The sequence below is a fragment of the Lissotriton helveticus genome, chromosome 9, assembly GCF_964261635.1.
Source record: "Lissotriton helveticus chromosome 9, aLisHel1.1, whole genome shotgun sequence".
Classification (NCBI taxonomy): Eukaryota; Metazoa; Chordata; class Amphibia; order Caudata; family Salamandridae; genus Lissotriton; species Lissotriton helveticus.
In genome coordinates, this window is record NC_136070.1 from 977,911,468 (window position 1) to 977,939,213 (window position 27,746).

General features: G+C 46.9%; 1 protein-coding gene across 7 annotated transcripts in view; it reads left to right on the top strand.

Annotated features, from left to right (window-relative positions):
- DCAF1 (DDB1 and CUL4 associated factor 1) overlaps nucleotides 1-27,746 on the top strand; it is a 928,365-nt gene that overhangs the window by 155,587 nt on the left and 745,032 nt on the right. For all 7 annotated transcript variants that reach the window (XM_078661275.1, XM_078661278.1, XM_078661277.1 and 4 more), the window contains one exon: nucleotides 9,778-10,275. In XM_078661275.1, coding sequence (XP_078517401.1) covers nucleotides 9,778-10,275 — 498 coding nt within the window. The remainder of the gene's footprint in view (nucleotides 1-9,777; nucleotides 10,276-27,746) is intronic.

A 27,746-nucleotide genomic window follows, 5' to 3' on the forward strand; every position in this document is an offset into this window, starting at 1 on the left:
CTGCCGGCGGAGTTTGCAGAATTTTACCCTGCCACGTGGAAGGAAGAGTTCAGTAAAAGCTCCACCAACCGCCGGCCCAGCACAGTTTAGCGGTACTCTCACCCCTAGACTTCATCCCCCAAGAGTAGTGTCAGGAGGTTTGTTTGCAGAGTGGTTGAGAAAGGGGAACATGGCTTCCGATGATGTCTGAGCAATCCTGCTGTTGGGTACTTACTTGTGCAAAAAACACAGTTGATGGACAGAATGTAGAACAGTGTCATACCGGAATCAAGCATCCAAGGACCGGTTTCTGGCTATCAGCCTTCATTCAGCCTGGATAGCTTGACTCCAGTGGTGTGGAGAGCCTGGGACTCACGTCTGAGCATACCCAGCCCACTCGGGGTGAAAATTGCAAAAAACACAGCATACACAGGGGACTTCATTCCCTAACCAGTAGTACACTGTCATACATTCACCCCAGTACAAGGATCTGGGCCTAAATCCATCGTTTTTTTTGCACTCCTTGTACTGGGGTGAATGTATGACATTGTTCTACATTCTGTCCATCAACTGTGTTTTTTGCAATTTTCACCCCGAGTGGGCTGGGTATGCTCAGACGTGAGTCCCAGGCTCTCCACACCACTGGAGTCAAGCTATCCAGGCTGAATGAAGGCTGATAGCCAGAAACCGGTCCTTGGATGCTTGATTCCGGTCTGGGAAAGACATGACTTGGTAGTTCGGACTGGACTGTTCCCATGAGGCACAGGGTCAGAGCTGATTTGCATATAGCCAGTGTCTAACCCAGGGTGGTGTGGAGTGCAAAAAAAACGATGGATTTAGGTCCAGATCCTTGTACTGGGGTGAATGTATGACATTGTTCTACATTCTGTCCATCAACTGTATTTTTTGCGGGTACTTACTTGTGGCAGCAATAGGGGTTCTTGGCCCCCAATGATCCTCAGCAGCCAAGGGGACTTCATTCCCTAACCAGTAGTACACCAGGAGGTGCTTTGAGAGTGGTTGAGATAGGGGACTGGCCCTCCAAAGAGGTCTGAGCAATCCTGCTGTGGAGGACTTACTTGTGGCAGCAATAAGAGTTCATGGACCCCAACGACTCCGCAGCAAAGGAGACTTCATCCTGCAACCAATAGCGCACCAGGAGGTCCTCTTGCAGAGTATTTGAGAAAGAGGTCATGCCTCCTTCAGAGCAGTCCCGTTTGGGGGGGGGTCTTACTTGTGGGTGTTATCTAGCCCTGCCCCATTAATCTTTCTTTATCCTCGGGGAGGGGGTGGTCATTGGGGCTCAGCGAACCTCAGGAGGGGACCCCCATGCGCCCTCGTCCTTTACATTTTCTATGTCCCTCATGCCCCTGGGACCTGGCTCACCCGGGGGCTTAATTGAAGAGAAGCGTGGAAGTCCACGCTTTTTTTTGTTCTTGTCTGGCAGGATCCCTTGATCGAGCACGACTCCTGCCGAAAAAAATCCTTATTGCCGCCCTCCACTAAGTCCCCCAAAAAAAGGGTGCCAGTGTGTTCCTACCCTGCCCCCTTCTCTCTTTTATTTAATTTTTTAACGTATATTCCTGGTGGAAGTGTTGGCAACCAAACAGATTTCAGCACAGGGACTGTAGGATCCTTGGAGGATGTGCGTCCCTATATATGCAAATTTGGTTTTCCCTTCATTTCTCAAAAACTACTGAATTCAGAAAAAGGTACTTCTCTGGACCAATATCTACTTTTCTGCCAAATGTGGTGTAGTTCTGTTTGGCGGTTCATATTGTAGCAATGTCTAAAATCCCTACGGGGAAAACACGTTCCGGACCCCCATTTTTCTCCCCAAACCCCCACCCCCCTGCTTGATGGGTCACCCCAAAACTTTCAACACAGCTCCACAAGCACCAACTTGATGTACTCCCGGACGGGTGCTGGTAATGCGGGGTTGCTCTCGCATATCAATACCGCTCCACATTCCACCCAAATGAGCAAAGATACCCAAGGAAGACAGCACTCACGGGGGCAGGTTCCGAAGTTTATTTGACAGACCACAGGCACAGACGCGTTTCAGCAACCTACACGATATTCTCCGGAAACGCCAGATCCTGCCCTAGCTGGGCACAACATTATTCAGAATAATGATTCATCAATGTATTTTCTCCTATGTTGCCACATTGGAATAAAAATCATCAATCAAATGCAAAATGCTAAAAAGAAGCAGCCAAATATACAATCTCATACAATTTCATCTCAATATCCGTGGAAACCAGACTCCGATTCACAATGAAGTAAATCAATCAATCCTAATATAGAGGTTAAGCCCACTGGGTACTCAAACAAGTATTCAAAATAATCTAACCTGAAAAACACTCCATACCTATCCAATTTTGTCTACATAGGAGAAAATACATTGATGAATCATGATTCCGTAGAATATCCGTGTAGGTTGTGAGTCGGGATTCATAGGAATAATGTGCCCATCCAGGGTGTGTTGGTTTAAATATGACTGTTTATAATAGCGGCATATTCTGTTGCATGCATTTGTCTTTACAGTCGATAGAAAGCACAATATTATATTATGTGCTCAATATGAGGGAGATTGAATATGAACCAAAGATTTCCTTTTTTGAAACTGAGAAGCCCTGTTTTAAATAATGTTTGGTAACCAACCCATTCAGGGTAGGATTAAATTCACCATGTATTTATTTTATAAACGTTTACACTACTGACACTGGGCTATGAAATAGGATCAAGATGGCTGCACTTTTAGCGATGTTATATTTCACCCGGTCCTATGTGGGTAGTCCTTTTGTTTATGTTGCCGCCAGGAAATGTGAGGTCAATGATGTTTAAATATGGTGGATTGAGAGTTTTCCAGCTAACAAAGGCTGATGCCGAAACGCGTCTGTTCCTGTGGTCTGTCAAATAAACTTCGGAACCTGCCCACGTGAGTGCTGTCTTCCTTGGGTAACTTTGCTTGTTTGGGAGAAATTAGGAATTTGGAGCGGATGGATATCTCTATCTCTATCTCTATCTCTATCTCTATCTCTATCTCTATCTCTATCTCTCCAGCCGGGAAAGAAAAAGCAGCACTCACGGGTTGTTTTGTCAGCTTGTTCCAATTTAATCAAGCGCTCCTCACAGACGCGTTTCGGGTCAAGCCCTTTATCAATGTGTAAACACGAGTGTTACAGGGGAGCTCGTTTTTAAAGTGCAGCATGCAGTCTCATAGGAAACAACGAGGTAGGACTACTCGTCAACAATTGTACGAGCGCCATCTTGGAATGTGCAAATTAGGCAAATTCATGTACAAAGGATTCATAGTCGATGATCGACAAGTCTTTAAACAATACTATCAAATATGTCAATGACAATGCTGCATTAAGCCGTGAATCGGCCAACCAAATTCTCTTATATAGAGGCGCAAAATGTATCTCTATCATGCCGTGAATCGGCAATTTCAACACTTGTTACAATGATTCAGAAGGTTTCAAATTCAAAAACACATTCTGTAAGTTCAAATATAAGTATTGGCAGTTTAGTTCAAATTTCAAGACGATATCATCGGGAATATTGAAACATATTAATGACCGCAAAGTGTTGACATTGAATGGTAATGTTGTACAGCCTAATAATAAACACATAACCGTTTGTAAATCTTGCCGTGGATCGGCTATGGCGGTTCCTATCACTAGAAACCGCAGAAAAAACCTTAACATAACACCAAAATTGGCAATACAGTTTCCCTTGAGATGGTGGCCCTGGTAATGTATCTCTAAGTTTATTTTCCTAAGTGAATTGACAATTCCTCCCCACTGTTAAGGCCTGTTGGAATTTTAGTTTGCAGGTCAATAATGTAACGGGATTCCAGGCGTCTGAGTTTGGTTAGTCTGTTTCCGCCCCTTTCATGTTCTGGCATCTGGTCAACCCCAAAATACTGTAGAGCATCCCTATTACTGCGATGTTTAATCGCGAAGTGTTTTGCTACTGGTGACGTCATATCCCTGTTGGCTATAGCGCGCATATGCTCAAGGATCCTTAGTTTTAGACTTTTGATAGTGCTCCCTATATATTTCAACTTGCAGGGGCACATCAAACACACACACACACACACATATATATATATATATATATATATATATATATTTTCGAGGCATATGAGCTGCAGATTGTACACTATGCATAGATCGCCACCTAGTGTTGGGCCCGGATATTTGCAGTTTGTTGTTGCCCTGAAAAGTTCTTTAGAAGTCACGAGATAGGTGACTCCTCCTTAGGACCACATTGCGCATGGGCATCGGCTCCATCCCCAGATTGTTTTCTTCCGCCATCAGGCTCGGATGTATCTCCTGCGCTCCGGTTTGAAACCAAATTTCCTTCGGCACGCAATCCTCACCCAGTTTGACGGTATTGCCTTGATCGCGATCTACCACGCGATTCTCAACTAACTTTGAAGTCTTCTATTCCGGTCGTTGACGAAGGCTTTTGGGCCTACCTAGGCCTCACTTTCTGCCTCATGGAAAGGACGCATTCAAGAAGTGTCCTCAATGTGGGTTGAAGTTTCCCCACACTGGCCTACATGAGGTGTGCAACCGGTGCCTTTCACCGGAGCACGAGGCCAAAGACTGTTCGGCGTGTGCCTCATTCCGCTCCAAGAGGACGATCCGGGACGACGAGCTCGAAGAACTATGGCTCGCTCGTCAGCTCCGATTCCCAATGACATCTTCGATGAGGGCGTCAACGTGCCAGAACACCAGCACGTCGAAGAAAGTATCGGATCATCAGGTGCCGAAGACTCCGACGTCGAGGAGGTCACGCCAGCTCAACTGATCGTAAGTAAGACCGTCGACCTCACCCCTTCCTCGACACCATCTAAAAAGGCTTCGGTCACACCCTCTCCTTCGGGCTCGGGTGCACACCGAGAGACTGCTTCTATCGCCCTGCCTTTGGGCCCGGCAAAAAAGACCATAAAGCCTTCAGGCGGCTCCGGCTCGAGCCAGCCTACTTCCGGTGCCGACCCAGTACCGACACCGAAGAAAAAGCCATCTTCCTCTTCCACCTCGACCGTTGCTTTGACACCCAAGCATACGGCGCCGAAGACTGGCAGCGGTTCGTCGACACCGAAACCGCACTCTGAGACGAGTAAAAAATCAACCAAAGCTCCAGACTCACACGCATCGGAGCCGAAAAAACCATCGGAACCGAAAAAACTGGTTCCCATAAAAGACACTTCCAAAGGGCACACTCCTAAGCCAACTGCCGACTCGATGCCTAAAAAACCTACGAAGCCGAAAATTGAGACGCCAAAGGATTTATTAGGCTCACAAGAGCTTTTTACACCGGATCCACAACAAAAAACGCTTGTAAAGGATCCCAAAACTGGACAATTGACTCTCCGCTCCAAGAAGAGACCATTTGAGGCGCCAGCACCTCGTCCACCTGCAAAGAGGAGAGACATTGCAACCTCTCCATTAAGGGTCCCTTCTCTTCCACCTCCCCATACTGTTCCTACTCATACACCTCCTCCTCCACAGCATTCACCTACACCATCTCCTAACCCAGACGATGATGTACACACAGACTCTGATTATGAAGGTGGGGGTGCACATTACCCACCACACTCAAATAGTCCCCCTCAGTCACCTAATCCATGGGATGATTACAACACCCCTGATGTGCCTAATGTCCCACAGGATGATATCTATCCTTCCAGACCTTCCCCACCAGAGGACACCATAGGTTTTAACCTGCTAGTCCAGAGGGCTGCACAATATCATGGGTGGACTTACACACTGATGCAGTGGAGGAAGACTTCCTATTAGACACTTTTGACAACACACAAAGGTCTACGTCCATATTACCAATGCTTAAGGGCGTCATCATGCACGCAACAGAGGTCTTTAAAGACCCCTTTAGAGCTAGGGTCCTCAATCCCCGCATTGAGAAAAAATATAAAGCTGCCCCTGCAGACCCAGTTTATATTAAAGGCCCGGCACAATTAGATTCTTTAGTGGCATCCAATGCACGTAAACGTGCTAATTCCCAAACCGGTGAAGCCTCACCACCAGACAAAGAATCTAAACTCCTTGACGCTTCTGGCAAGAGAACTGCGGCACAGGGCAGCTAACATATGGCGCATTGCCAACACTCAAGCCTTGCAGTCAAGATATGGCAGGGCACATTACGACGAACTAGAGTCCCTAATGCAGCACCTACCAGACAAATACAAAAACAGGGCTAATGAACTTATACAGGAAGGTAAAAATATCACTAATACTTCCATCCGTTGTGCCCTAGACGCTGCAGATACTGCCTCAAGGGCAATCAATACCAGCACCTTACTACGCAGACATGCCTGGCTATGTATTTCAGGTTTTAAACCGGAGGTGCAAAACTCTATACTTAATCAGCCATTTGATGAAACACATTTATTTGGCCCAAATGTTGACGTGTCTTCGGAAAAAATGAAGACACCGACACTGCAAAATCGTTAGGAGCCTTGCAGCAGCAAGCTCCCAGACGTTCTTTTCGTCGCTCATCGTACAGAGGCAACACAAGAGGCTACTCCTTAGAAAGTCCCTCCTCTTCCTACAAGACCCCTGGCCAATCCACATTCACAAGGGTTACCCGAGAGGGGGTTACAGGGATAACAGCAATAAAGGCAGAGGCAAAAACAACACCTCCCGCTATGCCTCCACCCCTACCCAATGACTTTCCTCCCCTCCCCCCCCCCCCCCCCCCCCCCCCCAACATTCCACTCCTGTGGGGTGAAGACTCCAACAGTTCCTGCCTGCATGGATCAACATCACATCAGACAGGTGGGTGCAACAAATTATTCACTCAGGTTACTGTCTAGAATTAACATCTACCCCCCCCAAACATACCACCCAAACAGCGTCCAATGTCACAAGAACATCTGTCACTGTTAAAGCAAGAAGTGGTATCTCTGCTAGAAAAAAGTGCAATAGAACTAGTTCCTCTGCACCAGCAAAACAAGGGGGTTTACTCTCTATATTTTCTAATCCCAAAAAAGGACGGCTCACTAAGGCCTTTTCTAGACCTCAGACCGCTAAACATATATATATATATACAGTCAGACCATTTTCACATGGTCACACTCCAGAAAGTCCTTCCTCTCTTGTCACAAAACGACTACCTGGCTTCTCTAGACCTCAAGGACGCATACTTCCACATTCTCATTCACAAAGCTCACAGAAAGTATCTTAGGTTTGTAATAGACGGGCAGCACTACCAGTTCAAAGTACTCCCATTCGGAGTCACAACAGCACCAAGGGTCTATACCAAGTGCTTGGCAGTGGTGACAGCGCATCTACGAAGACAGCACATCCATGTCTTCCCGTACTTCGACGACTGGCTCATAAAAGCCAGCTCAAACATTCAATGTGTAAAACACACCGATACCACCATCCACCTGCTCCACGACTTGGGGTTCACAATAAACCACACCAAGTCTCATCTACAGCCATCCAAAGTACAACAGTACCTAGGTGCCACAATAAACACCTCAACAGCGCTAGCTTATCCCACCCAGCAAGGATAGCCAGCATGCAAACTCTCCTAGCAAAGTTTCAGCTACAACACTCCCTCCCAGCATGAGTGTTCATGCAACTCATAGGGAAGATGGCCTCTTGCATCTTCATAGTGCCCCATGCAAGACTTCAAATGCGTCCGCTACAAGAGTGCTTATCACGTCAATGGAACCAGGCTCAAGGTCACTAAACAGACCTAGTGTTGGTAGAGGGTCGAACTCATCGCTCTCTGCAGTGGTGGAACACCAAGAACCATTCCAAGGGACAACCATTCCTAGAGCCAGTTCCCCAAATAATCTTGACTGCGGACGCATCGCTCTCCGGCTGGGGAGCCCACCTACTGCAACACACCATGCAAGGCAGGTGGACACCCCAACAAAAGTTACTCCACATCAATCATCTGGAGTTACTAGCAGTATTCCTAGCACTAAAAGCTTTCCAGAAGCAAGTAGCAAACAAAGCTGTGTTAGTCCGCATGGACAACATGACAGCAATGTATTACATACAGAAGCAAGGAGGCACGCACTCCCTGCAACTATCTCAACTAGCACAAGAAATATGGAGGTGGGCCATACCTCAGAACATATTCCTTCTAGCCCAACATGTCCCAGGAGTACAAAATACTATAGCGGATCTGTTAAGGCGTCAAACACAACAGACCCACGAGTGGGGAACTTCATACGCAAGTTCTTCAGCCATTCTTTCAGATGTGGGGACAACCTCAGATAGACCTCTTTGCCACCCACGAAAACGCAAAATGCCCAAGCTTCGCCGCCAGATATCCACACCCACTGTCCAAAGGCAATGCGATATGGATGAATTGGTCAAACAGATTTGCGTACACTTTTCCACCTCTACCACTCATGCCACTAGTAGTACGCAAACTACAGCAGCATTCTCTGACCCTCATCCTAGTTGCTCCAACGTGGGCCAGACAACCGTGGTACACCACACTGCTACAACTGTCTGTGATACCACACCAAAAACTGCACCTGTCTCCACACCTCTTAACACAGAACCATGGAGAGATCAGGCACCTGGACCCAGCTCAGCTCAACCTTGCGATCTGGCTCCTGAAGTCCTAGAATTTGGATATCTGAACCTTCCTCCAGACTGCATGAATGTCATTAAAGAAGCTAGATGTCCTACCACTAGGGCATGTTATGCAGCCAAGTGGAAATGATTTGTAATTTACTGTCATAACAGCGACATTAATCCCTTCGATGTGGCTATTCAACACATCATAGGTTACTTACTGCATCTTCAAAGATGTAACTTAGCCTATACGTCTATTTTACCCACCCTAAAAATAGCCTTGCCTCCCAACTACCCTTACCCCCTGAACCCTAAAAATGCCCTTGCCAGCCAACTACCCGTAGTCACCCTAAGAATACCCTTGTCACCAAAATACGCTCCACCACCTCATACCCTAAAAATCCTCATGCCACCCAATACCCTTACCCGCCACTAAACTCTAAAAACACCTTTACCACCCAATACTCTTACCCACCCCTAAACCCCACAACCCTTAATACTCCCTTACCCTTATTCCTATATACATATATGTAAAGCGTTTCACTTACCTATGATATACTTACATTTTCATTGTAAAGGTATGCATGGTTAATACTTTCTTGTTAAAGGCATTTGTGGTAATGGATGTGTGGTAAAGGTATTGCGTTGTAACGATCGCGTTGTAAAGGTTGTTTCCCGGCTGGTTGTGCTCGAAAGATCATGGAGGCAGCTGGTTTTGTGGTTCAGGTTGCAGCGGTCGGCCTTGGTGTATGGCTGTGGTAGGGCCTTATGACTTGGGAGTATATCTTGTTGGGTTAGTTATAGTGATGGGTTGTTTTGAAGAAAATTACAAACTGACAGATATGGTCTTTCAGATGTTGGCATTTCCATCTTGTCACATGGTTTTGCGAGAGGCCGGTGGTGCCAAACTGGAATATTTGTTCATCTGTAGGTTGGTGATCCAAAATAGAAATAGTTTTTTCAATGGTTTTAAATCTGCACAAGCTTGAGATGTGATGAAGCTCATAAATTGGCACAATTGATGTGGGAATTTTTGTATGCACCACTGAAATGGTCTCTGTTGGTTTGTGATCCCAAATAAAAATCGATTTTTAGTTTGGTGATACACTGATTGTGGGATATGTATTCTATTCTCATGGTCTCTGTTGTTGGGGTGGAACTGATAATACTTGGCTTGATTGCTACAACCTTTATAATTTTTTTCTTTTGTTTATGGCAGGTAGCCCAGGTACTATCTCGGTTGCGGGACTTACAGCTGCAGGATGTGGCGAACAAGGTGGATTCGAAAAAGTCCAGCCCTCTGAAGGTGAACTCTGAACCCCTACTTCCTCTGGACGAAGAGGCTGTCGATATGGACTATGGAGACATGCTCGGGGGCCGGGTCCTGGAAAATTCTTCAAACAATGGGGACGTCTCCTTTCAGTTGGACTCCAGCCGTACAACGAGTAGTCGGTTAAATTCTTTTGCCAAGGCTGGGGATATTGGGTTTCGGAAGAGTCGGCCAGATTACGACCGAGAACGCTTCCGGAAGGTTAAGCAGAAGTTGGGGTTCACCTCGTCTGATTCGGAGAGGGTGGGCAGTGAGCTCTCCAACAGCAGCTGGTCCGAGTTGTCCTTGTGGGTTATTGGCACAAACTATAGCCTGTATCCTTTGACATCCTCTATTGAGCAGAGACTGCTTCTGCAATACCTGACACCTTTGGGAGAATACCAAGAGGTAAGCAACACACTGCTGGTCTCTTTCCACAGTTTTATAGAGATAAGGGCCAGATGTACTAAAAGACTGGTCACAAAAAGGAATCACAAATTGAGCACTGTATTTTTGTGACTAGCCTTTTACTTTGAAATGCAACCTATGTACTTATAGGTCTTCTTGCAGAAGCTACAGTCTTGGGGTGGGATTGGGGTGGAGTTTTGTAGCGTGTTGCAGAACTACCTACCTCCCGACCTACCTAATGAATATTAATTAGACATGTTGCTATTTGTGGCCCGACCCCCATGCTTGGAAATGGTGGCCTACAAGGAACATTGGAGCTCCATCTCTGTGTTTGCATGTCCATTGGGAAATATTGTGTCTTCAACTAGTGCCAAAGTTCTATTCAAATCAAATCTTAACATTTTTAATTCCGAGACAAATCATGCCTCTAACCTGCCATCGCTCAAAACAAATAGCCAATCAATGCAAGTTAATTTTCATCTGTTTACCGTTGTTGGTTTATAATACATTTACTTATGTTGGGCACCTCTCTACTTTGAATGAACCAACCAATCTGCTAACTGATTTAAGTTTCTCATGCCTGTGTTCTTTACAACTGTAGGACAATTTGTCTCATGCAACAGATTTGTGGACCAAGTTCCTCCTCTATTTCCCCCCCAAAATGCTTTAGGACCACCAGCCAGTGCCCACTGGTTTTGTTTCTGTAGTAGGGGATCTCTGTGTATAGTCATAATCTAGTGAATAGTCCCGCCCATGTGCGTGGACCCCGGAGCAATCAAAAATAATCTCTTACAGTGTCAAAAAATGCAGAAAATGCATAGACACTTAAGAGAGAATTTAAAGACAGATAATGCAGCCAAAAGGCTACACTGTCCAGTACTTCAACTAGAAATTTCCACCATAAAATCCACAAAACAGCACAGCCTGTACAGATTTCCCTTGCTTAACAGCAAAATCCCTCAGGAATGATAGAGAGAAGAACCTGGACAGACAAGCCCCATAGGCTGCCATTATGTGGCTTAATTAGGATACTGTGCCTTTAAGAGAACCTTCCAGAACCTTCTCTCAGTATCCCAGAATGCATAGCAGGTCCAACTTAGCCTCAGTTCTTTTTTCCGGCTCCTGCAAGCAGGACCCTGGAGCATTGAGCTCTCCCTTTCAAGGGTTTTTGTTAGTGTTTTACACTGATTTCGATTTTTGGTACTTTTAAAGTACTCTAGTGGCTTTCTTTCTGTGTTTCTGCACTCTTTTTTGTCCAATAATGCCTGCATTATTCGACAAATGCCCTGAGTGCTCAAGAAAGAAGGCCAAGACAGACTCCCATGAGGTCTGTATTCTCTGCCTTCCCTCTTCCCACATCCCTGAGGAGTGTAGGATCTGCAGAAGCTTCTCTGGAAGGACCCTGAAGGAGAGAAAGAAGATCAGGCTTCAGGGCCTTGAGGAGAGAAAGCTGAAGGCACGAGGTGGGTCAGGAGGGGCTCCTTCTACCCATGCTGAGGCCTCTGGGGGGCTCCCCAGGGGCAGGAAGACCAGCCCGCGCCCAAGGTCTCCGTCTGGGTCAGTTGCGCTGACCACGACGTCGAGGGGACGGTCAACGGCCAGTTCCAGGTCTCCCCAGGGCTCTGGGTCGAGAAAACGTCGCCCGTCGACGTCGAGGAACGTGTTCCGGCCGCCGTCGAAGCCGGTGTCGATATCCTCGTCGTCGCTGTCGGCGTCGAGTGATCGACATCGGAGGGCCCGGCGTCGGCGCTCGCCGTCGAGGCGACACCGCCGTTCGCCGTCGAGGACATCGTCGTCGAGGGGATCCTCGTCGTCAAGGTCGCCGTCGAGACGTAAGGCATCTCCGGCGCCGAAGAGGTCGACGTCGAAGCATTCCAAAAGGCCGACGTCGAGACGGTCGAGGAGATCGACGTCGAGAAGGTCGGAGAGGTCGACGTCAAGAAGGTCCAAAGGGTCGCCGTCGAAGCGATCCAGGAAGTCGACGTCGAGACCGGCGAAGAGGTCGAGGTCACCGTCGAGGCACCATCGCCCGTCGTCGAGGTTTCGTGGCTCGTCGATCTGGTCAGGGTCGACGTCGAGACGGAGACACGGTTCGACGTCGAGGAGTGTGATTCGGTCGACGCCGAAGGACCGTTCGACGTCGAGGGGACATCGGTCGTCGTCTGGACGCCGGTCTTCAGCGTCTGGAGGTCCTAAGGACAGGCCCAGGACTGTGGGGGGCTCCCCACTCTCTGGTAGAGGTGATGGCTCGCCGGGACCGGCGCATTCCGGGGTGGATACTCCAATGAAGCCGTCTACGCCTCCTCCGCGGCCGGCTGTGCCGAAGGGTCCTCCTCCGAAGGCCCCTACCCCGCCTCCGAAGCCGGCTCCGCGGGACCCGCGTCCGGTTGCTCCTCCACCCCCGATCCCACCGAGGGAGGTGTCGATGCCTAAGTTCCCGACGCCTCCGAAGAAGACTCCTAAGAAGCCTGGAGCTCCTGACCCTGGGAGGCCGAAGGAGCGTCCGAGGCCCAAGAGGTCGAGGTCTCGCTCGGGGAGACGGGACAAATCGAGGAGTGGCCGCGGATCTTCATCACGATCCAGGCATCATCACAAGAGACGTCGGTCCAGGTCACGTTCTCCTTCTGGGACCCGTTCCTACTCGCCCACGCTGTCCGATTCGCCGGAGACTAGGGTGTCTCCGATAGACGATATTAGCACATTTCAGGAGGTTCTCCTGCGTGGTGCGGCGAAGTTGGGCATTGAGGTTGAAGCGCCTACGGCTTCTACCTCGGTAATCTTTGAGACTTTACACAAGAGGCACTTGTCTCGCCCCCTGTTACCTCTGGTGCCGGGGCTCCTTGAGCCCGCCGAACAGCTATTCCTGACGCCGGCAACGGTGAAATCTGTCCCTTCCAGGATACTGAAAAAGTACAGGGCTCCGGACTCAGCCCCAGCCTTCTTGAGGAAGGACCCGGTACCGGATTCAGTCATCGTGACTGCTGCTCGGAAGCTTCATGCCACCTCCCCTGCGTCCACGGTGCCTCCGGACAAGGAGAGCCGGTGGATCGATTCTGCTGGTCGCAAGGCGTGTGGGACATCCGCCTCGTCCATGAAGGCAGCCAGTGACTCGGCTTTGCTGGGACGTTACGACCGGTCCCTTTGGGACTCGATGGAGCAGTTCGCAGATCTCGTCCCTCGAGACCGCAAGGAGGACTTTGTGGAGATCGTCAAGGAGGGGATGTTGGTCTCTAATCAGGCCATCGGCGCCGCAGCAGACATATCGTTGCTGTCCGCGCACGGATATTGCCACGGGATTCACCAGAGACGCCATGCTTGGCTCAGGTTGACATCGTTGAAACCGGAGGCACAGCAACGCGTGGCGAATCTCCCGTTTTCCGGAGATACCCTCTTCGGGAAGCACGCGGATGATGAGATGGCCAGGATGAAGGCCGAAGCGGAGACCCTGACGGCAGTGGGCCTGGAAAAGCCCAAGGAAAAGAAACCCTTCCGACAGTACCAGCGTCGGTTTGGGGCGCAGGGTCGTGGAAGGGGGCAGTCTGCTGGTCAACATCAACAGCGGCAGCAGCAGCAGCAGTACAGGCAGCCCTTCCAGAAGCGGCAGGGTGGTAGAGGTCGTCAACAGTCCTCTACCGCGACCAAGGGCCCGGCGGGGTCCCGTCCCTGAGCTGTTACTTCCCCCTCGTCCGTTACCCGCTCCGGTGGGGGGAAGCGTTCAATTTTTTCTGGCAGAGTGGAGAAAAATTACTCAGGACAAGTGGGTGCTGAATATTGTTTGCAATGGATACAGTCTACGTTTCACCAGCCCTCCTCCATCGATTCCTCCCGTCAGCTCGCAGTATCAACTGCGCGAGCTTCAGACGGAGGCGGACGTTCTGCTAAGGAAAAGGGCGATCGAAGACGTACCTCTGTCTCAAAGAGGAAGAGGTCTGTACTCTCGGTTCTTTCTTGTCCGCAAGAAGGACAAAAACGAGTTCAGGCCCATTCTGGATTTGCGGCAGGCAAACAAGTGGATTCGCAGAGAAAAGTTTCGCATGCTGTCGTTGCATCAGATCTACCCTCAGCTGCAACGGGGAGACTGGATGTGTGCCATAGATCTACAGGACGCATACTTCCACGTGCCCATTGCATGCAAACACAGAAAATTTCTGCGCTTTCAAGTCGGCACCAATCACTATCAGTACACGGTGCTACCCTTCGGACTGAAGTCTGCACCCAGGACATTCTCAAAATGTATGGCAGTGGTAGCGGCACACCTGAGGAAGAACAAGGTGTTTGTCTACCCGTACCTGGACGATTGGTTGATCAAAGCCTCCTCCTTCTCGGAAGCCCGAGCACACTTCCAGAAGACGTGCGTTCTCTTGAACAAGCTGGGGTTGCACATCAACATGTCCAAGTCGGTCCCGATTCCGGTGCAGTGCATCCAGTACTTGGGGGCCTCCATCAATACGCTGTCGGCAAGCGTGTCTCCTTCGGAAGAGCGACGTTTATCACTCGTTCGGAAGGCTCAGGCTCTCATGGAAACTCCGTCTACGACTGTGAGGACCGTGTCTTCTCTACTGGGATCGATGGCCTCTTGCATCTTTCTCACTCCTCACGCACGGCTACAGATGCGTCCTCTGCAGGAGTGCTTGGAGGATCAGTGGGACCAGAGGAGAGGTTCTTGGGACGACAGGATACGACTGTCTCTACATGCTCTTCAGTCTCTGAAGTGGTGGTGCTCGAAGGAGAATCTCCTCAGAGGCGTTCCCTTCCACAAGGACATTCCCACACAGACCATCGTGACGGATGCGTCTCTCCAAGGTTGGGGGGCGCATTCCGGAGATCTGCAAATTCAAGGGACGTGGTCCCCGACGGAGTCCACGTACCACATCAATTTCCTGGAACTGAGAGCGGTTCACTTGGCACTGAAGGCCTTTCATCCGTCCTTTCAGACCAACTCTCTGCTTGTTCAGACGGACAACACGACTACGATGTATTACCTCAACAAGCAGGGGGGCTCGAGATCGCGCACTCTGTCGCAGGAGGCGCAGGCGATCTGGCACTGGCTTCTGGCTCGAGGACTGTCGATAACGGCCACCCATCTGCCAGGTGTGCAGAATGTTCAGGCAGACGAACTGAGCAGAATCGTGCAGGAAAACCACGAATGGGTCATAAACGACGAAGTACTAGGAGAAGTCTTCGCAAGGTGGGGAACTCCAGACGTAGATCTGTTTGCCACCGCCGAAAACAGCAAATGCCGAGGCTTCTCCTCCAGGTACTACCAGCCAGGGACGCTGGGGAACGCGTTATGGATCAACTGGTCGAACAGCTTTCTGTACGCTTTTCCACCAATTCCCCTGATTCCGGCGGTTCTCATCAAGCTGTCTCAATCCAGGGCGAGAATGATTCTGATTGCCCCGGAATGGCCCAGGCAGTGGTGGTTCACGGACCTGCTTCACCGATCTCTCCTTCCTCACATGAAGCTGCCGTGCAGGCCGGACCTTCTCACGAAGTTCGGGGGGCGGATGGTGCACCCCAACCTCTCGTCTTTGAGTTTGGCGGCATGGCTCCTGAAATAGTGCAATATGGCCATCTGAATCTCCCAGAGGATTGTATGGGCATACTGAAGGAGGCTAAGCGACCTTCCACTAGGACTTCCTATGCTTACAAGTGGAAGAGGTTTTGCATCTGGTGCAAGTCTAAGAACTATGACCCTACGTCATGCAAGGAAGATGTCATCCTTCCATATCTGCTTCATCTGGCGCAGTCGGGCCTTAATGTCCATTCCATTAAGGTTCATCTGGCTGCTTTGACTGCCTACAGGAAAGGTCCTTCACAGACTTCCTTTTTCCAGATCCCTGTGATCAAAGATTTTTTGGAAGGCTTGAAGAAAGTGTTCCCTCCTGTCAGGCTTCCTTCGCCTTCATGGGACTTGAATGTGGTGCTGTCCAGATTGATGAAGGAGCCTTTTGAACCCATTCATAAGGCTTCGTTGCAGCACCTGTCCTGGAAGGCGGCGTTCCTCGTGGCCATTACATCGGCCCGCAGGGTGAGTGAGATTCAGGCATTGTGTTGCCAAGACCTTATACTGTATTTCATAATGCTAAAGTTGTTATGCGTACTCACCCTAAGTTTCTTCCCAAGGTTGTTTCTGATTTTCATATCAATCAGACTATCACTTTGCCTACGTTCTTTCAGAATCCTTCATCTCCGGCGGAAAGGTCTTTACATTCCCTGGATGTGCGGAGGGTGCTGAAGTTTTATCTTGATAAGACTAAAGATATTCGTAGGTCAGACCAATTGTTCGTCAATTATGGCTCAGTCAGGACAGGTCTTGCTACCTCTAAACAGTCCATCTCGAGGTGGATTGTGTCCTGCATACAGTTGTGTTACTACAAAGCTAATAAGACCTTAGGAGGTAAGCCTAAGGCTCATTCCACCAGGGGCAAAGCTGCTACGACAGCTATGCTCCGTAATGTTCCCATTGCAGAGATCTGCAAGGCGGCCACTTGGAAGTCGGTCCATACCTTTGCTAAGCATTACTGCCTGGACACTGATGCCAGGGCAGACGCTCAGGTTGGGCAGGCTTCGCTGCGGAATCTGTTCGCACAGTAGTGGCGTTATTTTATTCTCCACCGCCGCTTGGTGTGGGGATGGGCTTGCCATTCTATTCACTAGATTATGACTATACACAGAGATCCCCTACTACAGAAGGAGTAGTTTCTGTCCTGTAACTCCAGTTCTGTAGTAGGGGTATCTCTGTTATAGTCATAAGCGCCCTCCCGCCTCCCCGGTGGAGTGTTGTTCATGGTCATAATGCTACAGGTCTGGCGTTTCCTACGCCCTCGAAAAGAACTGAGGCTAAGTTGGACCTGCTATGCATTCTGGGATACTGAGAGAAGGTTCTGGAAGGTTCTCTTAAAGGCACAGTATCCTAATTAAGCCACATAATGGCAGCCTATGGGGCTTGTCTGTCCAGGTTCTTCTCTCTATCATTCCTGAGGGATTTTGCTGTTAAGCAAGGGAAATCTGTACAGGCTGTGCTGTTTTGTGGATTTTATGGTGGAAATTTCTAGTTGAAGTACTGGACAGTGTAGCCTTTTGGCTGCATTATCTGTCTTTAAATTCTCTCTTAAGTGTCTATGCATTTTCTGCATTTTTTGACACTGTAAGAGATTATTTTTGATTGCTCCGGGGTCCACGCACATGGGCGGGACTATTCACTAGATTATGACTATAACAGAGATACCCCTACTACAGAACTGGAGTTACAGGACAGAAACTACTCCTTACTTTTCTTCTGTTTTGTTTCACTTGGATTTAGTGCTGTGATCACCCTTTATCTCTTTCATTACTCTGAGATCAAAAGATCAAAGCAGTGTGAGGAGACTTAAAAATCAATTGTCATTTTCATTATTTCAGAGGTTTTGACAGGTTGACTGTAATTCACATGTTTAGGTCTGCAATAACCACAATAGGTTACAGGAGATGGAGTGTGTTTTTTCGTGATCTGCGATGCCTGTTCAGAGGGGGTGTGGCCTGTCAGTGCCTTGTGGTTACTGTTATGTAAGACTAATTCATACTTGTATATAGGTGGTCCCTGTCTGAAGTAGCGTAGTGGGAACGAACTTGAATCCCTTACCTGCTAGGTCTCCAACACACCCCATACCCCCAGGGTGAGCCCTTTTTGGGCTATTTAGGGTAGTTCACGCTTAGGGCTCAATAAAATCTTTTCCGCATAAGGTATCCACTCCGGATTTACATCCTTTTTTCCAAACATTTTGGGGATTACAAGGTACCCAGGGTTTGTGGATTCCCCTGGAGGGGACCGAGAAAACAGGCAAAATATTTGAGTTTTTAGAAAAATAGGGAAAAAGTGCTCCAGATAAAAGTTCTTTTTCCCTTAAAAATGGTATCCATGAACTGTTTGCTATACTGACATGACCATCTTACCAACTTTCGGGAGCATGCAGCACTGAATCAAGAAACCTGATTTTGTACCACAGTTTTGGCATTTTTCAAAGAGGTAGCCCATTATCCTATTTTTTTGTGCTTTCAACCTCTTCCAGTTTCTAGTGGAAACCAGTGAAAAACTCATGTGTGACCCACAAAAGCTGTAGATTTTTGCAAACTAGACAAAATTCAGAATTCAGCTAGGGGTCATATGTGTAGATCCCTCAAGGTTTCCCTAAGGTAAATAACTGTTGAAATAAAGAAATACGGAAAATGTGTCAGAAAAAACAATCATTTGTGACAACATTTGTATGTGTAACTTTTTGTCACGATAGACGATTTATAAAAGCAATACACCATTACGTCTAATAGACCCTTCTGGATGCAGGATATATAGGGTTTGTTGGTTCTCCAAGAACCCATTGTGCCCAGAGCCAACAACTGAGCTGCACCATACAGTGGTTTTTCAATGAGTACAGAGTATAGACCAATTCATATAGCGAAATAGGTAGAATGAAAAATGGATAATAAGGAAACCTGTATATTTCTCAAATGGGCACAAGTATGGAATTTAGGAGCAGTGTTTATTTGTACAGCTCTGAATTTGTGTGCTAGCATATGACTTAGAGGGTATTTCTCAGAACGTCTTCTTTCATATACACTGTCTTGAATTTGAAAGCCACAAACGCAGTGCAATCCATTTGGTAATAACAAATGTTCAACTGTTCTATGCTCCCGCAAGTCTTTGGATAAAAATTATAGTTCGCTTGTTTGTAGCGGGATGGGGGGCGGGGCAGGGGGCTTGGTGCCTGTTACCAGGAATGGGCCAAAACACAACATGAACGCATCACATTTTTCCACTGAAAACTGCCCTTTTTCCCCCAATGTGTTTAGCTCTACATTTTAGACCCTAGTTCAGGCAGCACTTGGAGAAACCTATCAAACCTGTGCATTTTTTAAAAGTAGACACCTAGGGGTATCCATGGTAAGCTGACTTTCACCAGTTCTTTTTTTTCCCAGAATCTCTTGCAAATCTCAAACTGACTAAACACATTTTCCTCACCTTTATTTGATGGAAAGTTCTGGAAATTGAGGGGAGCTTCAAACTTCGTTCCATCTGGCCGTTGCCGAAGTCTCCTGATAAAAAATGGTATTGGCTTGGGGCCCACAACAAGAAACGGGCCAAAACGCAAAATGGACGCATCAAATTTTTCCACTCAAAACGGACGCTTTTTTCTAAAGTGGGTAGCTGTAGATTTTGGACCCTAGGTCAGCCAGCACCAAGGTAAACCTAGCCAACCTGTACATTTTTGAAAACTACACATCTAGGGTTATCCAGGGTGGTATGACAATAACCAATTTTTTTTAATACTCTAAATCCCTTGCAAACCTAAAACTTTGACTAAAAAAACCTAAAACTTTGACTAAAAAACTCATTTTCCTCACATTTCAGTGATTGGATGTTCTGGAATCTGCAGGGAGCCACAAAATTCCATGCACTCGGCAGTCCCTCAAATCTCCCGCAAACATTTAAAAAAAAAAAAAATGATACCTCAGTTGTGTGGGTAGGCCTAGTTTCTGTTACCGAAACGGATTAAACAAAGGTCAATGTGAGTCCCCTGGCGAGGTCTCCTGTTGATCTCGGTTTGTGCCGTTCTGTAGCAGGCTCTAGGCCCAACCACACAAGTGGGGTAGTGTTTTTATCGGCATTAGTGGGGTAATGTGCGTTACTTTACAAAAGTTTGACATTTGCAAGGGCTTCTGGGTACGATTACCTGGTGAGAGCCACCCAATTCATGCACTCCCATACTCCTCTGGTTTTTCTAGTTTTAAAAAATGTGCTGGTTTGCCTAGGTGCCGAATGAGTTAGGGCCCAAAATCCACATCTGCCCACAATGGCAAAAAAAAAAAGAGCTCTTAGTGAGGACCATCTTACCACCACAGATATAAATCTGGGACAAATTTTTTAAAGTTAATCCATCACCTACACTGGTTGGTTTTAGCACCTCCAGAAATGTTAGCTTCAAAATTTAAATACTTATAAAAGTGTCTGAATATTGAAATCATTTCAAAGCACCAACTGCTTTATGTTCCATTTACACACCACACACAAGACTTTCATGCCACCGGCCACAGGCCCAATCCAGCAGATCAGTGCACTCCCATCAGCATACCTTAGCCATTCAAGTGTCCACCACATGAATACGCCTCATCACAGAATCAGTTTGACTACATTTTCACCACCTGCCAAGTAACCACCTTCATTCTGAACATTACCGAACACATGGCTAGTCAATTTTTACTAATGGCTCCCATGAAAGCCACATGAGGCTCAGGAAGACCAGTCTTAAAGCGCACTCACTGTGGTAAATCCAACTACTTCCAGTTTGTGGATGCAGGTTGGGAGTGTCAGAGTATGCCTTTGAGGCATTTTTCCTCGAATTGAGTGGGAATATCTACCTTTGAAACTAAGGAAAACATGCTGAGGATTACTGGTGACGTTCCCTAAGGAAAACTTCATAAACTATGAAGAACTAAAGTTTTTGAAACGCACATTAGTCCGTGAGAATGTGCAATGCTGTGACTGTAATGCACTTATACAGCAAGCTGAGCATCTACTAAGTTCTGACGGAGAATAAACATGGCAAGCAGGACAAACATTTTACCCATGTGTGTAGCCTTGGGTGCAGAGCTCTCTGTAATGGAAAAATGCACCATCATTCGAGAGGGTATCCTGTCGCCGATGCAAGAGCAGTCAGCAGTGATCCATGGAGTAACCTATTTGATGAGCCAAGTATGCTGCTTCATGTGGAATGCATTAATGTTAGAGACAGCACTTATGTGTAGAGGCAGGTGATTCCACACTTTTGGGGCCGATTAGTAATCTGTTCTTGCTCTGGTGCTGCCTACGCTGAGCAAAGGTCTCTGGGTGGTTTCTGAAATCTATTGAGGTATGGTGCACCAGTGCTGTGTAAGACATTGAATGTGTGTTTCAGAAGTTAGAAAAGAGCTGTGGATTGCGAGTTAGTGAAAGTGTTTCAGGTGCCAGGTGTGTGCATGTTGGGATGTTGAGAGAGGATGCTGCCTGCTGTGTTCTGCATAGCTTTGCGTCATCTGCTTAGTTGAGGAAGGGAGTAATTCAGTCAGTGCTGTGTCAGTGGGTTTGAATCCATGTGTGAAGATGAAGTGATGGCCTGTGTATCTGTACTACTTTTAACTTCTGCCTTCTATCTATGCAATATCCATGTGAAAGCACCCCTGCCCTAAAGTTTTCTTACCCGTTCTTCTGCCCTCATGTAAATCTTGACTAATCCTGTATACGTGCCAAGTGAACCTATGCTAACACCTTCCGCCCCTACCTACTTGACACCCAAGAAAATGTGTCTTTCATGCGCCTTCAGCGTACTCGCTTTGCAAAATCCAACTCTTTTCAGTTTGTGAATGTAAGTTGGGGTGTCCCGAGTATGCCTTTAGAGGCCTCATTCCTCGAACTGAGCGAGCCTATCTTCCATTGAAACTAAGACAAACCTGCTGGTAAATCCTGCCTAAGATCCCAAAAGTAATAAGCTAAACAAATGTCTTGTAGGACTCATTCATCGACACTTCTACCTTTGCTTTGCAGGGTGAAAACGAAATTACTAACTTTTCCTTACACTAAAGATGTGAAAATGATCATCATTCAAGATAGTGTCCTGTACCCTTTTTCAGTAGCAATGGCTATGATACAAGTTATTAATTGAGTATGCACTCTTTCAAAGCAAGTAGAAATGTTGGTGAATACGTCCAATGGGACATGTTTGGCTTGTTACACTTACTCTGGTTCTCGTGGGCAATCAGGGTGGTCCTTGTGTTGTATACATAAGTTCCATAAAAAGCACTTGATAATCTAGTCAAGTTTTTATAATTTTGCCACGCAGGGTACTCCGTGTCAACGTGGCACATGTTCCGTCCACCATCATGTGCAGTGTGGGTACTATAATCTACTTGTCAATCAGCGAACAGAACACCTACCACTTTCTGATGGCGGATAAAGGTTTTGAGCATGCCATAAGGAAGTCCATGATTACCTCGAGCAGAGGAACTAAAATTCTATGACTACTTGCCTAGCGAAATAGTGACTCATGGAAGATAGGTATCCATGCACAGACATTGAAAGGATTTCCTAGCGGCAGCGCCACGTCAGTCAATTTCTCAATACTTCACTTTTGTATGGTACAACATAAAGCAAGCAGGAAAACACAGGGTTGGCTGAGATGGGCACTGGAGACAGTAAACCCGACACGCCTGCCTCTTTCACTACATAGAGCAGACTCTACAACGACAACATGGTCTAGCCTTTTTAGGTATTTCAGGAATGTGATCTGCAAGTATCGCTCCTGCAGCCTTGCCATGTCACCCAGAGTATATGAAGTGGAGGCTGCTCTTTCTGTAGCAGTAAGACTGTCAATGACGGAGAACTGAAAGTCAAGGAAATACATGAGCCTCCCTGTGGGAATGTTTAGTAAAGAGAAGTTAACAGAAGTAGATATGCACAAGGTTGAAACTGAATTTGCATATTTTCATGCAAGTGCATTGATTTATCTTCACCGGATGTTTACTGAATTGAAACCTGGCAGGCATTCAAGCATGAGTGCATATTTATCGGTTAAATAAATGTGGAAATATACTCATTTCACCTTAATTTCACCACAAAACCCAAAATAAATATGAATACAGATAAAATAAGCAAACCAGAATTGAAAATGCAATAGGTCTCGCCTTAGATTAAGTTAAAGCCATTTGCTTTGCTAATGGTTTTGTATAGCAAAGCTAATGGCTTTAACTTAATAAAAGGCGAGACCTATTGCATTTTCAATGCTTGTTTCAGAATGTTAGGAGTGTACTGAAATGTTGTATTTTTCTCAAGCAAAGTGAAGAAGTGAAGGAAGAGAGCGGGGGTCGGGTGGAGACGGAAACAAGGCAGAGGGGTAGAGTGACAGACGGGGGTGTCAGGCGTCGAGGCAGAGAGTGAGGGGAGACGGAAACAAGGCAGAGGAAGAGAGTGACACACGGGGGTGAGGCATTGAGGGAGGGGAGAGATGGAACCTAGAGGAGAGAGACGTGCACACCCACAGAAGTGGAGTGGAATAGAGGGTGAGATGGAAACCAGGGCAGCGGGAGGGAGATATACACAAGGGGTCACAAGTGGAACGAGATAGAGAGGAGGAGAAGGAAACAAGCGCAGAGGGAGAGACACACCGCTGGAGGTCAGAAGGGGGCGAGAGAGGGGGGGGTTGGTTACAAGGGCATAGAGAGACACACAAGGATTAGAAGGGGAGCGAGAGAGAGAAGGAAACCAGGGCAGAGAGAGAGAGAAACGCATGGAGGTCAGAAGGGGAGAGAGAGAAAGGGGAGGTGGAAACAAGGGCAGAGAGAGACACACAAAAATGTTATTCTTTGATTCCGAGCTTTAACCTTGCAAATAGAGTCCGAAACTAAACCAGGACTGTTAAGGATGCGAGCTTCTCCCGAGTCTTAGGACAGTATAAACTTCTAAGAAAGAAGAAAAATACGCCCTAAATGGGAAGTAAATCAAACAACTGCTATAAGCATATGTAGTTGCTGGTGACTAATCCTAGAAAGCAAGCCAATCTGAAAGGAAAGCTGCCCAACAGCGGTCACGTGACGCACTCATGGGAAGCGCCGGATGGTGCGTGGTGGGCTGCACAACAGCTTGTTCACGGTCCACGACCCTTCGGTGCACTCCACTGCACTCAGTGCCGTCTACTTGAGGTTGTGAACTATGCCACCAGAAGGCAGGGTTTAAATAAATACACAACGTGCACTGTCTATTTAGGAGCAGGTCAAAGAGGTAAAGTAACAAAAACAGCTTAAGTTTCGATATGCAGTAACACAAAGTAGATAATACCCTCCCGTTCCACGTGGCCGAATCATGCCCTTAGCTCCTAAAACCATGAACCCCCCAATGAGCAGTGTTTTTTGTTTTTAACATGCATACCATAAGTGCAGTTAAACTGTGTGTCGATAGGTCAACCTACTTCTAGTCTTGGGCTGTTCTGTCACTGGTCTATTGTTATCAGCTGTGTTATGCTATGAGAAGTAATTCTCTGTGGCGAAAGACAGCTCAATTGTGCTGCGTGTGGCTGGGGTTATTGGCTAAAACAAATAGTGTGTTTCTTTCCAGTGCAGTTGACTGGATCGCTTTACTTCTCCGAAAACTGAGACTTTGTGTTTTTAACATGCTCGGTGTGTGTGGGGCTAAATTGGGAGTTATAAAAAGTATTATGCACAGCGAGGAGTTTTGAATAGGGGCTATATGAATCGTTTGGACTATCCATAGGGATGCAGCCTCAACTGCCCATTGTGACTCTATTAATATACTGCCGTGGAGCTATTCCAAGTATGTGCTGGCTGAAAGAACTCGTCCGCCTTCTGAATATAAATTGATGTCCTGTGAAAGCGGCTGAGCCACCCTGTTCTTGACTAGCTTCATGCTAAATAATGTGATGGTATAGTTGGGGAATACTCCGGGTGTGAGAGCACTTAAAGCGTCCCCAATCCACAAGAAAGCGCTCCTAGAAGTGGGACATTTAACTGGTTGGTCTCCAGTTGCAGCCGCAATGACGCGTGCATGGTCACACAGCAGGGACACAGATGTGATTGTCCCTGCGTGAAATGGCACCAATGGGTCGAGAAAGCAACTCTAATGCAGAAATAATGTACATACATCTCAGTCTGAAATAGGTGAAAAGAGAGCTGTGTTACTGTGATTTGACAGTGTATTCTCGCATGCTGGTGAGGCAAAAGTACGCGACCCCCCATGGGTAATAAAGTCAGCTAAGCACATTCTTAGTTCACCCAAGGTATAGTGTAACGATAACCTCACACATAAAGACCAGGGTGCTTGTAAATAGTATTCCCTATATGACTCACCTTGTACAATTGCCGAAACCCTGCGGCAGGGGCTTCGGAATTCCCGTTTGGTGCAAAACTAAATTTGAATCGCTACTCCCTATTTGTATCGTGAACTATGTAATGCACGCCGGAAGAGTCCTCTACCGGAGGGGGACAGAGGTTGTTAGTCCCCTTGTTTCTTTCTAATCCACCACTCTGGCGGCCATATTTGATAGAGGTAATTCTAACTGAAGCTATGTTAATAAATACGATTTGTAAATACGATTTATCGAGTGAGCATTAAAAAACTCCAATATTATAATATATTTAGCCAGTATTGACAGACAATGATCACGGTTAATATTGTTCCGTATTTTGTTCTTACGAGGCATTAAATGTAAAATTGCCCAATAAATACGTTAACTATACTATAATTACGCCCAAAATCAGAAGCGAGATGCAAAAAAATATAAATATATATATATCTGTCACTCGTTAGGACCAGTGTCAACTGAGTGACATATGAGACCCCAGATACCTAATGTAATGCATTGCCCATAAATGCAAGCGCTCGCCATGACTTACACTTTTCTCACGGCCCGGCCTCCTTTTCTTCTGCCGCAAAAGGTTTATTATTATTTTTATGGGGCTATGTGTTTAGCCCCATAAAGATAACAAACCTTTTGCAGCAGAATGAAAGCAGGCCAGTCCGTCCCAGTGGGACGGACAAAAAAGAGAAAAAGTGTACGTCACACTAACCTATTTCCCAATGGCTGGCCACCTTTTAGCAAAAACGGTGACGCCGGCCAATGGGAAAGAGGGGCGGGGCTTAAAGCCTGCTAGTGAAAGCTCCTCAAGATCATAAGATCTCACCAGCGAGACTGCGCATGCGCAGCCTACGCAGACGAAACCTAAAAATAAATATGGATAAATAGACGGAAATGTCAAAAAAATAAATACCATAAAACTGGGAGCCTTAGTTATAACCTTTGTGAAAGAGAGGCTAGGCAAGCTTTCATACAATCTTTCCTGTGACGTCTTGCTTGGGAGGGCAACCTACAAGGTTTATAGCGGAGTCCTTCCTGTATACACTGTCGAGATGTACACATAGCCAATAGAGCTCTCTCACAGCATGTACAGCTTGATGGCATAGCAAGCTCACTTGCTAGCAATGTACTGCCTAAACAGAAGCCACCCTTAGTAAAGGATCAAGGACTCATCCGTGGCTATATTCCTTCCAAGAGTATACATCTCTGGAAACCTGGCAGACCAAGGCTCCAGGAAATGCCACATTTTTAACAATCTGTCAAGGTCTAGATGGTCCCATGGCAATGCAGCAGAATTGTCATTGAAATGCAGCATACGCTGTAATAGCATAAAACGATCTTTGCTCATGTACGGTGTGAAGGTGGGGGTTACATAAACCGTGTGAGTAGACCAGTAGGACTGCAAGGTTGACTTCTGCACTAACCTCATTTTGAGGATAAAGCCCCAAAATATCCTCAACTCTTCAAACGAAGTGGGAGTTCACAGGTGTTCCTCTAAGAAGGCCCTAGTGTGCCTCCACGCTCTCTCAGAAAATATTTACACAATTGTTTCAGGAAGTCGTATCCAAAAAGAGATGGACGTAGTCAATTGGCAAAAAATTGGCTCTATCGACTTTACATCTAGGGTTGCTAGCGAAAGGTGGAATTTTGGATCGAACTAAATTGGGGGGGGTGGGGGGGAGCTGCCAAGAGAGCACTCGGTTTGTGCTTGCTGCCCCACTTGCCTGCTCTCTGGGTGGTCTAAACTTGCTAGGGTTGCCCCATTGCACAGACTGTGCTTGTCAAGGGACAGCACAACTGCCTTCACAGTGTCCCTCAGAATCAATGGAAGATGAGTCGTGAGATGGAACTCGCCGCCTGAAAAATCACTTCGATTCTGCTCTCTTTTCTTCTCTCTCAGGTGCTGCTTCAGTCTCTGATCCTGCCTCAGAGCTGTCCTCCATAATACAAGTAATGACATGGGCAGCAGTCATCCACTGAGACGCTATCTCTGCTACTGTCTAAAACAGCCCTTCTAAAACACTGTCCTACATAGAAGGCAGATTTGTTGTTCTAAAGCAGTCTGGGGAGGGTGTGGGTGTATGTGGTGTGCGAAACATTAAATAAAGATGGTCTACTTAAGTCATATTCTTTTCTGATTAGACAGGTTCTTCAAGGACACTAAACTAAAAAAAGATGCTATATAACTTCACCCTGCCACATACCTAATACCAGAGCATAATCTTTACATTGCTTATGCAAATGTTCAGTGTTTTGGATGAGCTGCTCGGCATTTACCAGTAAAAAAGTAATTCCCCAGAACTACAGATCTATCTTTGATCTCAAGTAGCGCACAATCACCTAGTAGCCCCTGCAACTTTATGCACAGGCATGCTCCTTGTGAAACTCAGTGCTCTCACTATGGTCAATGGAATATACAACACAAGCACAAAATTAGGCAACAGGCTTGACAAAATCATGCTGCATGAAAGGCAAATTATTAGGCATAACGCAACACTTTTGTTTTAATAGTATGACTTCATTATTTTATGATTTGCAACCATGGTAAACTGTCAGGGGAAACATTTCACCTCATTAGTACCAGTTTATCTACCA